Source organism: Perna viridis, chromosome 4 (assembly GCF_037379345.1).
Source record: "Perna viridis isolate PV_CMFRI_1.1 ecotype Kerala chromosome 4, ASM3737934v1, whole genome shotgun sequence".
NCBI classification, from domain to species: domain Eukaryota; kingdom Metazoa; phylum Mollusca; class Bivalvia; order Mytilida; family Mytilidae; genus Perna; species Perna viridis.
In genome coordinates, this window is record NC_142448.1 from 45,622,792 (window position 1) to 45,636,732 (window position 13,941).

Genomic DNA, 13,941 nt, shown 5'->3' on the forward strand with positions numbered 1-13,941 from the left:
CTTTGGCACTGAGCGTAAAATCTCAAAAATTTTCCGTGGCACTGAAAAGGTTAACGGTATATTTGTTTTACAATGTATATGGGCTATATAGCCTAGCTAGCCGAGTGGTCTAGGGCGCTGGACTTCGTGCAGGCGGTGTTGCCATAGATGTCACAGCGGTACGAGTTCGAGTCCCGCGGAGGGAACCACCAAAAATTTGCTTCGCAAATTTGACAGTTCTAACATTGTTGGGAATTTTTCAGACCCTTCTATAAGTTATCTTCCATGTATCAATTTGATCCGATCCCGATGGAGCAGTGTAGCGAATAGAGTCGTCACATTCTGAGACGTTATATATATATATGAATAAAACTTTCAATCATCCAAAATGTATGGGACGCCTGATGTTTAATGATTACGTTATGTCAATATATATATTTACGTTATGTGGATTTAGAAAATGCACATAAAGTATTTACAGATCGACATAACGTAAAGATGAAACGACCTCACGTTATAAGAAAACCACTGCACGTAAAGATCAATCCACGAAACGTAAATATATGTTGACATAACGTAATCATAAAACGACAGAACGTAAAGACAAAATTACAGAACGTAAAGACGAAACAACATAATGTAAAGATGTTCCTACATAACGTAAATACAAAATGACCACATGTAATTATAAAACCACAGCAAGTAATATATAATTGACAACGCATAAACAAATGTGTATCTCATCAGACAGTTTAGGCTTTCCATAAAAATGAGCCAATCGACGACAACTTGTTATAAAAACGTAATGAACTGTATTCGTCTTCCAACCCCTATTTAAAGTGCATTTTGTCGAGTAATATGGGCCAAAATTGCCAGAGGCCGAAATATCCATGAATAATGTCGTAAACAAATCACACATAGCAGTTGTCTATTTTCACATGGACTTTGCCTCACAGTTTACAATGCATTTAAACTTTTAAGAGTACTAATTTCAGGTAGATAACAAATTGTTTTGTAAATTATGCAAGCAAAAACGAACAGATCTTCGAATAGCAAGCTATTTTCTAACTTTGTGCAGTTGTTTAGTGAAGCACGAGGCAGACCATAGGCATAGCTACGACTTCTGTTTTTACAAATGTGTATCATGCCTTTTGATTATTTGTACATACAAGTTCCCACTTCTGCTACACAAAAAAAATTGACTTGTTGGATGTATAATCAACACATGACTAGGAATGCATGTACATGTTTACATGTATATCTTCTGTTAGACTTCCCTGACCAGTGCTCGTTTCGTATAAAAAATGAAAATTATAAGTACTTATTATTTTTGTTTTTTGTACGAAACAAGCGCATGTGCTGGATAACGACTTGTGCTTGATTTGTATTTTCCCTTAATACAAGGGTAATTGTCTTTATATGTTAGTGTCTTGCTTTTTTATCATGTTCCAATATAAAAGTGATTGAGAGTGTACAATTAGGCACCGTGGCAGACCATATACAAAATGTATTTATATTTTCACCAGGGCTCTGGTTACTCTTTGACCAATAGGTTAATAATGTACAAAAACTGAAAAGTTCATTTGAAGAAGAAAGTGCTTAACCACAGGCACTTGGCCATCATTTCTGCCCTGTTCCTTATATTTTATACAAGTCATAACTCTAATTTCATACAGTAAACCAGTCAGACACTGGTAGATGCCATTGGTTTGTTAACAAAATATTTATTTGGTTCAGTTGTCCGAAAATTTAAATTTTTCAAATGTGAATAATCCATCTCTTTAGTACATTGCTTATTTATCAGGCTGATTAGTGTAAGTGACAAACTATGTTAAATTTTCTAACATTACCATACATGTATTTTTAATTTTTACCAATTTCAAGGTTTATTTTTATTATTGGGCATAGATTAAGTAATGCTGATTTTGGAATTTTCAGTGGTTGTAAACAAGTTTGCTGTTGACAACATCCTTTCAGAATCTTTCTTCTCATTAAGATTGGAACTATTGTCTACTTTATCCCAGTATAATTTTAATTAGATTGACTAAACTTAATGAAATGTTAGCAGTGAAGTTAAAAACACCATTATAATAACTTGCAAAAACATTACCAAGAATTATTGAGCACTGGTCAGGCGAGAATAGATGATCATGATAGGGATGCAGTCTTATTGTATAAAGCTTTATATATAGGAACTCACTGCGACTACATCCCTAAAGGGTCTGAAATATGAATGACTCAAAATTGTTCTGACTCTGAAATGATAGTCATAATTCAGAAGTAATTGTTTGAATATTTAATACAGGTGCAGTCAGTGGGTGTTTTTAAGGAAATGGTTCATACTGTGTATTCCTGTAGGTTGTTACATTAGCAACAAAGTTATTGTTTGAATACAAAAAGCTGTTTTTTACAAGCATAGCCTAAAATTATAATACTAAAAAAATATCAGTTTTTGATTATTAATGAACATCTAATTAAGGGAAGAGGAACTGTGTAATACATGTACAATATGTAGAATAACAGATGTATTGGAAAATTGACCAAATTTTGAGAGCAACTACAAATTAAAGAAATTAAAATTGAAAGCAAACAAAAAAAAAAATGATGGAAACGTACTGATCGATAATGTACCAATTTCAACATTTTAAAAAAGAAAAAAAAAACAGTTCTAAATTAAATGGGAAATGCTAATCTATGATTACAGTTTTATTCTACATTGTATAATCTTTGAAATTGACTGTATGATACTATTTTCACAATAATCAAAAACCTTCAGTGCTAACAGTACTTTGATTAACCTGGATGACCATACCCTTTTTAAAAGCTGCAGAGAAAACTATCACAGCATACATGTAATTGTATTCAACAACTTTTTTTTGCACTATATTTTAGGTAACAAATATGAAGAATGATTACAGAGTTGTTCCCCTTGAAGATGAGGTTCCATCTAAATCTTTGCCACCAGGGGTTAAGATCTGGAGAATGATCAATGCCATAATGTCTGTATTCTTTTTGTTGGCAGCATATGTTAATGTAAGTTTTAAAATTTTCAAGTTGTGAATTATATGTTCGTATGAATACTCTTCATTAAGAAATAATTCGTGGAAGGGGTAGAATTGTACTCATTTTAACATGGGTACGGCATTTATGTTTGATTATTTAACACAGGGCGACAGCGAGGTGTTAAATGAGAATATAAATGCCAATCCCATGTTAAAATGAGTACAAATCTACCCCAGAAGAAATTATTTCTTTTCTATTATGACAAATACAGTAATTTTTGTGACAAAATATTCCCTTGGGGTAGCCACAATAACAGCTGTTCCATTTAACCTACACAGGCAAAATTATTTCACATGATTTTCACACAAATTTCACATGATTTTCACCTGAATTGAGCAAATAAACTAAGTGACAGAGTTCACGTGAATTTCGGGTGAATGGAGCATTCAAGTGAAATTCACATGACATGTTAACATGAAATTCATGTTTAGTGAATTTCACATGAAAATCATGTTAATTTCATGTGAATTTCACATGAATATTTGCCTGTTTACCCGTATTGAAGTTGGATAAAATTTTTATATTTATGTCATCGTATGTATTAAATGTGTGTATTTTTATATTTGATTTCAATTAGATAACCTCTCAGCCATTAAATTATCACATAAACATTTTTAAATGAGTGTTTTATCTTGAAGCGACAGTGAAAGCACAGAGACAGTGCGCAGGTGCTAAAGGTGGGGTTGTACCGACATACACTGTTTGATGATGTGAAGACATCATATTAGAATAATAGATATCTGTTATGTGTACACTTATAAGTACAGTAAAGGGCATATTTCATGTATACTGCAGGGCAGGAAACTCACTCAAATTCTAACCAGTCCTGAATACAATTTTTCAATATATTTACTATATGGCTACATGTATTTAGATTTTTGCTAAAATTAACTAGCCTTGCCAAAAAAATTGGCAGTCTTGGGCTGGCGGGCATGCTACTGTGTACAGTTAATATGCTGTACATTGTACATGTATAAGAATTATCTAGATTGATATATAAAAAATACTTTTTAAGATAGTTCTTTTAAATTTTCTTTTATAAAACATAATTTCTAAGTACAATATATGTATACATATCTTGAACAGAAGCAAATATCATAATGCTGTATGCTTGTTTTACTTATTTCAGCTGAATGACAGTGATTGGTACATCTGGGTGGTAGGTACATTTTTTAAGATTATTCATGAATTTAAATAATGACATAATGTAGGGAATGATGTGACCTAGTGATTGTGAATATAATTTGAACCAATTGCACTCTGCATTATACTGCATGCAATACATGCATATTCATGAGAAATAAACATTTGTATTATGATATTGAATTGATTACATAAAATATCTCTAGTATTAAGTTAAGACTTTGTAAATCTATTTGCTGTGGTACATATACTGATTATTATGCCTGCTGAGAACAAAGTAGAGAGGTATATAGGAATTACTCTGTTGATATAGGCGTGCTATAATTGGCACACAGGTTTGTCACCATGAGGTATTATGTCCTGTACATTCATAACCTCTATGACCTTAACCATTGACTATAGATTCTAACATGGCATTTATAAAAACTTTGCAGTCATATAATAGTATGGGATGTCATTTTTGGTCATGTGGTTTTAGGTCAAAACTTGAATATTAGTTTATTGATCTTTAAGAAATTTTATAATAAGGTTCTGAACCACAAAAGAAAGGTGTTCATTTTTTGAGTTCTCACTCAGGTCCCAAGTGATGTGTAATTAGGGATCTAAAGAGGTAAAAGAAAAGCAGTTCATAGAATTTAACCAAATAACTCCAGTAAATGCGTAGGAACATCTGTGATATTGTTTCACAGTATTCTACAACACAATAGTCAGCTGACTGGAATTGATTTTCATTGTTGGGACATATTGGAAATAAGGGGACAAAAAGATAGTTTAGATACATAAATTTTCCTGATGTCCATACAGTAACATAACTATTAGTGAATTGATTTCTTTGAAATTTTATTACAAGGTGCTATACCACTACAATCCTATGTTTAGACTGGGATTGATTTTTTGGGTTAAGACCTAAACCTTTTTGGAATAAGGTGTCAAAAAGGGGTCTAAAACAAGCATTTTTCTCATGTCTAGACAATAACCAAGGCCTAATCTAGAGAGAAATGAGTAAAAAATTCCTGTTTGTGCTCACTTTCCTATTTGTCTTTGACATGGAATAGTTTTTGTAATGGATTACATAAACAAAAATGTCAACATTGAAAAATTATTTTTAAATAGAACTTACTAAAACTTCTCCTTGTCATTGATGCCTACATTAGGCCATGATAACGAGTAAAAGAGAATGGATAAGTTTCAATACAAGGTGCCATAGCACTAAATGTAGACTGGAATTGATTTTTTGGGTTGTGAGTCGAGTCAAGGATTTATATATATTGAACGCCTTTGTCAAGTCGGGTAATAATAAAAGGCCAGAAACTACAAGGTGCAATATCCCAACATGAAGGTTGAGATTGATTTGATGTTTTCACTGAAACCATTTAGGAATAAGGGCAAAAAAATGACTGTTCTGATTCTGGTTTAATACTTATCTTGTGAAGTACTGCTGTGTGTGTGATACCAATTTTCTACGTTTTCGTGGGTAGGCCAAACCACAAAATTTGGTTCCCAAAGGAAATGAGATTTCCATAGATGTGTAAACTGAAAATCTCAGAACCACAAATTCAAGAATCCATGAACTTGTGATTTTTCCCTATTCCTTGAAAATTGGTATCAAATACTCTCACAGTATTCTAGGTTCAACCTTCAAGCTACATTTATGACCTATTAATGACCTTTTGACCTACAATTTTTATAGTCTATTTATGATATATTGTTATAATAATGTAAAGTCTCTTTTGAAATTTCAGCCTATATACACTGTTCCTGGTATTTTGTCAATTCTAAGTTGCATAAAAACAGATTTACCAAGTACGTAACTGATTTATAATCTGCCAGTATTTAGTCATTACTGCAAAATATACTCATCAGTGGATATTGGGCATTAATGATTAATGACAGAGTATAGTTGCATAACTAGTTAAATCTCTGGTGATGGTAAAAACAGCTAAATCTTCAATTGCAAGCAATTACAGATGTGGCCTTTGTCAATACATTAATTTTTAGTATTTGCATTACTTATTAAGCTCTCTCAAAACTTCCAAGTTTTCAGCCACCTGTGTTTTTACAAATTACAAATATTGTACATTTAATTGTTGTCATTTCTTTGTTTTTTTAAGAACGTAAAAAAAATTGTAGTAATATAACGGTATTGTGCTGTCCTCATAATAATCCATAGACACTACCATGTCCACTTAATCATTTGGGTATATCTTTATAGCAGAGGTGTTTACTTACATGGATTTCCCGTACTTTCTATGGATTTTGACTGCAAATTATGCTCTAAGAATTGTGAATATCTCCATAGTACATTTGTTAAAATTTCAGGAAGTTCAGGATTTTACAGATGATTTCCATAGAATACAGTGAAAAATACGGATTTTCATCAAGTAGTATAAACAGATCTGTCATTGATCTTTATGAAATGATACCACAAGGTGCCATACCACAACAGGAAGTCTGGGATTGATTTTTGGGGTTGTGACTTGAACCGTTTAGGATTTAGGGGACAAAAAGGGACAGAAACAGGCATTTTCCTGATATTCTCTGGACAACTTGACCTAAAGTGTATGGATCTCTTCTGTATTAAACAACAAAGTGCCATACTACCATATAAATGCTTAGATTTATGAGGTTATGACATGAACTTTTTGGAATGAGGGGCCAGACAAATGCATTTTTTATGTTCAGACACTAATTTGAGTATACATGTATATATGAATGGATCTATTTTAAATTTTATCACAATGTGTCATTCCATTAAAAGAGAGTTGGAATTGAATTTGGGGGGGATGTGACTTGGATAATTAAATAATAAGGGTCTTAAATGGAAATTGGCCAGAAACCAAACATTTTTCTGACAATAATTTAAGTTCTTCTTGAAATTCTACCACAAGGTGTCATTCAGTGAGAGGAAGACAGTAAGATACTATAGGTGTCATATCACCAAAGGAAGGCCAGGGGTAATTTTTTGGGGTAATGAATGAAGACCTAAAAAAGGGCCAGAAACAAGCATTTTCTTGACTTTCATTACAATAATTTAAGGTCTCATTGAAGTTATACTGCTAGGTGCCATACTGTAAGAGGTAGACAAGGATTAATTTTAGGGTACATAGGTTCTACTGAGTCTATGGATAAGGAATGAGGGACCGAAAAGGGGCCACATTATTTCTAGGTGAATTCATTTCCTGCGTCAAACATTTAATCACAGTCCTAATTCAGAGCTTGAATGTTGTGTCCATGCTTGTTATATTTAAACATGTGTTCAAATCTGTATCAACAGTGTGTGTTAATTATATTATGATATTTGTGCATGAGATAAGGTAAAAATACTTGTAGTTGAACTACACACACATTATTCTATCTTTTGGTCTTCATCAATGTAGTTGTATTCTAACTGATTTTTTTATTTTTAACATATTTATCTGTTATAAATAGGATTCATTAAATTGAATGTAAGTGTATTATACTAATATAATTATTGTATACTATGTGGTGAGAAATTGACTGATTTTAAAAATTTTTACAACCAGCTAAGTAACTTATAAATTTAATATGTATTTATAAGAAAGGCTTAATGTAATAGTTTTTGGGAACTTGCATAAATTGTTCTTTTTATTGCTATGTATGTATTATTTTAATTGGTGGATCCAGGGGAATGGGGAGGTGGCATTAGCCTGCCTTTTATGAAATTAAATTTTTTTCAAAGTGAATATTGTGTCCATATTTGCCCCAACTGTTCAGAGTTGACCACTGTAGTTGTATCAAGCTGTGCCTATGTAGCATTGCTTTTTTTTTGTAATTAGTATAATAAGTAGGATTATATTATAGTGGTCTTGGTGTTCCAAACTCTTCTTTCATCTCTCACTTCATCTCTCAAGACAAAATTTGTGGGACAATAACAATATCTTGCCCAACTTTGTCTATGTTAATTTTACATAAATGTACCTTATTTATAGCCCAGAAAGAAAGTTTTATAGTTATGGGATTTATAAAAGTCACACATTGTAAATTGATCTGCTCATTAGCCTATCTCTCCGTAAGTTATTTTAAGATTAGCTCCACCTTTACTGTTGAGTGTATGAAATAATTTTGTTTTTGTACTAAACAGATGGGTGGCCATTTTCCTTGGAAGTCACAAATGGTATTTGTTAGCAGGTTTACTAATATCACTTGCAGTTGTAGTTTGTATTGATTATGTTTATAGAAAAAAAACTAGTTCTGTTAATCATTCACATTCACACTTATGCATCATTGTACCAGTTATCCTTAGTTCATATTAAAAAATACTAAGATTCATTAAGATTTGTCCCAGGCAAGTGACATTTTTTTTTAATCTGAATAATGAGTTTTGATTTTGAATAAAATTGTTGTTTTTTCTCTGTAGTTGAATATACCAAGCCATTATAACAGGTTTGTATTCTTTGTCAAGAACTAATGTTTTCATTGATTTATCAAAGGATCAAATAAAGTTGTTAATAGAACATTATTCATTTTCAGACTCTTCAATCTGGACGTTTACAGCACTCTCCTTCCTGGGTTTCTGTATAGCATTGTCTGTGTATATTATTATTACATCAATTGAAATCAAGAGTTCCAACAATCCTCTTCAACATGAAGAGGGGAGGTAAGTCAATAATATAGAAAATTGTTTTTCTACAATTATAGTATGTTGAACATAATGGTTTTGGTAACTTATGCTTAATTTAATTTTAATCAAAATTAAGGTTAATGTCAAGGGTTCCTATTTTGTGTAATCTGTTACTCAATAAGTATGATACAAATATATCTCAAAATTTGCACAATGCTTATATACATTGAAGATGTGCACCTCCTATTAAAAGAACTATAATAAAATAAATATTATATTTTTATATGCCATTATATTTCTTTACAATTTTGTTTGTTTGTTCTAAAGTCTTTCATATGAAACTTATTTATTGCAAATTGTGTATTTTTTTTAAATGATACAATAGAAATTATGATGCACAATATTTTCATATAAATTAAGTTTGTTTGTTATAAATCATATTATTTACAGACTTTAACAAAAAAGGTTCTATGGAAAAAAAATAATGTTACTGTAAACATATTAATTTCACAGGATACTAATTTTTGCTACTTTTGTTGTAGACAGATATATATGCATGAAAAAAATTACAAAATTGAATTTGAACACTTTAAAATTGCTGATCAAGTTTTTAAACCACACAATTGGTACCCTTGAATATGTTGGAGTAACAGAATCTGTCAAAAATTAACGACCCCAGAATTAATAGGACTTTATGTTATTAAAATGTTTGAAATATTGAAGATAAAATGATTTTATTTGATTTGAGCTTATCTAGAATATAATTTTTGTATATAAGGATACCAAAACAAGTAAATGTTAATTTTTTTTTTTCAGAGAACTATCTGGATTGCTGATCATTATAGTTTGGTTATGTATATCAAAGTTCACCAACATTGGAAGGTTTGTATTATATGTTAAAATACAGTGAAAGTACTTTAATTTGTGAATACCAATTTTCATGGATCAGTGACAAAAGACAAGTTTGTGGATTCTTGAATTCATGGTTTTTAGGTTTTAAGTATATGCACCATTGGGATTCTCCTTTTTGTTGTGAACCAAATTTCATGGTTTGGCCTACCCACTGAAACCTCAAAAATTGGTACCCCACAAATAATAGTACTTTCACAGTATAAAACTTTTATTCTGAGAAATGTGTCATAATGATGGCTTCATACAAGTACATTTCTTGAATGTTTTTAATCACTGATATGTATATATATAGTCTCATAATTTAATTTTGATTTTGTTGTGTGCAGCCTTTCAACTGGCTACAGTTTTCCTACCATTTATACTACTGCTAGAAATTAATGGTATCATGTTGTTGTTATCATTCATAGACATTTGATATCCAGACTATAAGGAATGCAAGTGTATGGACAAATTGTACCATAAGTGGATGCTTTCTATACTACTATATATATTTCTATATTTCATGTATACAGGGTTGCTTTATGGATATCATGATAACTTAGTATTCTGTATTTTGTTACAATTGTTATATTGATTCATATTTTGTGTTGTTACTTTTTAATTTAAGGCCTGGAGGAACAGTTAGTAATAGTGTTTTGCGGAATATAGTACTACTCTTGGTTTGTGTACTTGTAATAGTTCCTGTGATTCTTTGGTCTTTATGTTTCCATTCTTCTGGACAAAGTTACGGACATTGTAGAGGCATGTTTGAGACAGCTCACAGAAAGCAAGAGTTCTGACATATTTGATAAAGGAGGTCTGAAATTATTTGATTCATTCTTAGCCTTATAACATTATTACATTATTATCTAAGCAAGTGTCAATTTCATTGATGTGCGCTGAAGTGTGCAAGGATACCACTTACTGTATTACTTGTTTAAATCAGTGATTTTATCATTGTAACTACTGTGATTTGTGCTAAAGTGTGCAATGATGCCACTTTCTGTATAAGCTGCTTAAATCAGTGATTTTATCATATTAGCAACTGTGATGTATGCTTAAGTGTGCAAGGATACCACTTTCTGTATTAGCTGCTTAAATCAGTGATTTTATCATTGTAACAACTGTGATGTATGCTTAAGTGTGCAAGGATACCAATTTCTGTATTAGCTGCTTAAATCAGTGATTTTATCTTTGTAACAACTGTGATGTATGCTAAAGTGTGCAAGAATATCACTTTATTTATTAGCTTTTTAAGTCAGTGATTTTATCATTGTAACAACTGGGATGGTTGTTCTCATTAGAGCTGGTAAGTTATCTTGCATCTAGCTTTATTTGTATGTATTTGTTTATCTCTTCATATGGGTGTGTTAAACATTTTATCTACATATAATTTCAATTATCAAGATTGATATAGAAAGGTATTTATGTAATTCATTATAAAGGATAAAATATGAATAAATAGTATTATATGAAAAGTATCTACCCTTGGTGACCTCTGCACATATGTGATTGTGACTCTCCATTGTGTTTTAGTCATAAGGAGGTTTTTTTTTGAGTGAACTTCTTAATGGGTAATACTACAATTTATATAAGGCAGGTTTGTAATAAACAGGCACTGAGATCTTTTGTATCTGTAGTGAAAGCGCATAAGAAAATATTGACTTTCATCTGTGCCTTAGCCAGGAGGAAGTCCATTATGATGGCACAGTGTTTTATAAAATTAAACTTGGACATATAAAGTTTAAAATAGTAAATTACATAAACATAAAAATGTCAATATGGGACCAAGATCAGCATTATTATAATAGAAAAAATATTATCTGTATGTTGTATCTAATATATATGTTGTTATACTATATGCCTTTAAATTGGGGCTTTTAATTGTCAGTAGTTATTTGATTGACTATTGAGTTTCAGAACTAAGGTCTTGTCGTAAATTCATCTTTAACAAATGCTGATATGTTTAGATTGCAACTGCATACATGTACAAATCTTTTCTGAAATTAATGATGTGATAAGCTTCTGCATTGTGTTATGTAAAGGTGTGATGGTGGGTATTAGGATGTTCAGTATCACAAGCTATGTTTGTGCTGTGGTGGATGTTTTGATGTTGACTACTTTGGTGTGATTTGGGGTGTTATGATGTTTTTGGTGTGATTGTGGGTGTTAGGATGTTCATTATTGACTATGTTGGTGCTCTGGTGAATGTTAGGATGTTCAGTATTGTTGACTTCTTTGGTGTGATTTGGAATGTTAGGATGTTCATTATTGACTATGTTTGTGCTTTGGTGAATGTTAGGATGTTCAGTATTGTTAAGTACTTTGGTGTCATGGTGGATGTAAGGATGCTCAGTATCATGGACTTACTCTGGTGTTGTGGTTGTGGGCGTTAGGATGTTTAGTATTGTTGAGTACTTTGGTGTGATGGTGGGCGTTAGAATGTTCAGTATCATGGACTTACTTTGATATGGTGGTTATGAGTGTTAGGATGTTCAGTTTTGTGGACTACTATGGTGTGGTGATTGTGGATATTGGGATGTTCTTTATTGACTACTTTGGTGCTCTGGTGAATTTTAGAATGTGTTAGGATGTTTAGTATTGTCAAGTACTTTGGTGTGATGGTGGGTGTTAGAATGTTCAGTATTGTGGACTTACTTTGGTGTGGTGATTGTGGGTATTAGGATTTTCAGTATTGTTGAGTACTTTCGTGAGGTGGTGGGTGTTAGGATGTTAAGTTACATTGAGTACTTTGGTGTGGAGGTGGATGTTAGAATGTTCAGCATCATTGACCGAAATTGACTACTTTGACGTGATGTTGGTTGTAAGGATGTTAAGTATCATTGACTACTTTACTGTGATGGTGGGTGTTAGTATGTTTAGTACAGTTGACTACTAATTGATTTTTTTTCAGAAAAACTGAACAAGACAAAATCATCTCTGACTCTACTTGACCAATTGGAACCAATCTTGGCTGCCGTTACTAAAATAGAACATAGATGTAAGACCATAGTTTTTCGCATAATATATATCCAAAACTGTTAGGTTTAGCCAAATTCTTTCAATTACTGAACTGATCCTTTTTATTTATAAGACCTTCAAAAGTCTCCAGGGATAAAATTTGTCAGATGACTCCTTCAGCCAATATCTTGAAAACTATGATAGATAGAAACTTCAGCTGCTGAAATGATCTTTATGATAATTCCTATCAAAGTCTTCTTGAGTCAAAATTGTTGAACAAATTCTTGTTATATTTATTGCCCTTGAACCAGATGAGCAATTCATGCTCCTGGGAACCTCTGGTTTATGGAGTTGTGACCTTTCATTTAATTTATTTTAAATGTGAAAAGCTCCCAAGTTGGAATATATTATATCCTCTGACATTATTTACATATTTCATGCATATCTATGCCCAACCTTCCTATAAAGATAAAGTCCTTGAACTGTTTTTGGAGGAATTGTTTTTTGAAATTCTTGCATGTAAAACTTGCAAGTTAGATGATTTCCCTTTGATGTCCTCAAACATTTATTATATTCTGTAACACACAAATAAATGATCCTAAGGTTGGCTCATATCACTTTGGAGTCCACAAACAAAAATTGTATTTCTTCATGCCTATCCACGTGTACATACGATGCACCATGAAAACCGATTTGCTCAACATGCCATAGTTTTCCTTTTCTCTTTCATCTACCCTGGACTCGACTTTTTATGAGCAACTCTGATGGTGTTTCTTGAAAAGCGGAGTACACTAACCCTATCAGGGCACCTCGTCCATACTCCAGATTTTTAGAGGAATCAGAGTTGCTCATTTACTTTTTTTATTTGTATGTATTATTTTGGTTACTTTATGTTACTTCTTGTGTGTTGTCTGTTTTCAGGCCTTTGTCCCTGGATTCTTTAGATTTCCACTAGAATCTTGGTTCCCTTTATTACTCTTTCCAAAGACTTCATAAAAATTCTTTGAGTGTTTAGCAAGAAACTTACAATGTCCTTCACATTGATACACACATTGCATTGAATTACTGACACCTAGCCTGCTGTTTCAGTTCCATTAATTAGCGTGGGAGGTATAAAGAACACAATCTTAGGAACAGACATATAGACAGGTTATATCTCAGCAAAACACTTACTGTAAAAGCCATTAACAGTGCTGTAATCAGTTTATTTGTAAACGATTTCAGTTGAATATTTCTGACTAGTTTCACAATTTAATCATGATACAAAATGTATGTATAACTGCTATTGAGTTACTTCTAACAATAAAATGTTAACAGAATGG

General features: G+C 31.9%; 1 protein-coding gene across 11 annotated transcripts; it reads left to right on the forward strand.

Moving 5' to 3' along the window:
- The first annotated feature begins 856 nt into the window (after positions 1–856).
- On the forward strand, positions 857–13,938 carry LOC148620264 (transmembrane protein 220-like). 11 transcript variants are annotated; one of them, XR_015921758.1, is made up of 9 exons: positions 857–974; positions 2,872–3,012; positions 4,172–4,201; positions 5,928–5,988; positions 8,677–8,803; positions 9,584–9,649; positions 10,287–10,967; positions 12,573–12,659; positions 13,541–13,938. XR_015921758.1 is itself a non-coding variant. In XM_088581016.1 (8 exons), exons 2-7 carry the CDS (start codon positions 2,881–2,883, stop codon positions 10,456–10,458), a joined length of 588 nt encoding a protein of 195 aa, XP_088437142.1. In that variant the 5' UTR covers positions 857–974; positions 2,872–2,880; the 3' UTR covers positions 10,459–10,475; positions 12,573–13,938. The 11 variants fall into 11 exon arrangements, 5 of the variants coding, with proteins under 5 accessions (XP_088437142.1, XP_088437144.1, XP_088437145.1 ...); XR_015921760.1 differs by having other exon boundaries at positions 13,709–13,938; XR_015921759.1 differs by having other exon boundaries at positions 10,287–10,475.
- Positions 13,939–13,941: the final 3 nt, after the last annotated feature.

What these genes read in the sequence shown, in the direction of transcription:
- LOC148620264 (XM_088581015.1), top strand. Translation starts at nt 2,881, where the DNA reads ATGAAGAATGATTACAGAGTTGTTCCCCTTGAAGATGAGGTTCCATCT. An exon ending in TGTTGGCAGCATATGTTAAT is followed by an intron (nt 3,013 to 4,171) that starts GTAAGTTTTAAA and finishes TACTTATTTCAG; the next exon opens with CTGAATGACAGTGATTGGTA. An exon ending in CTTCAACATGAAGAGGGGAG is followed by an intron (nt 8,804 to 9,583) that starts GTAAGTCAATAA and finishes TTTTTTTTTCAG; the next exon opens with AGAACTATCTGGATTGCTGA.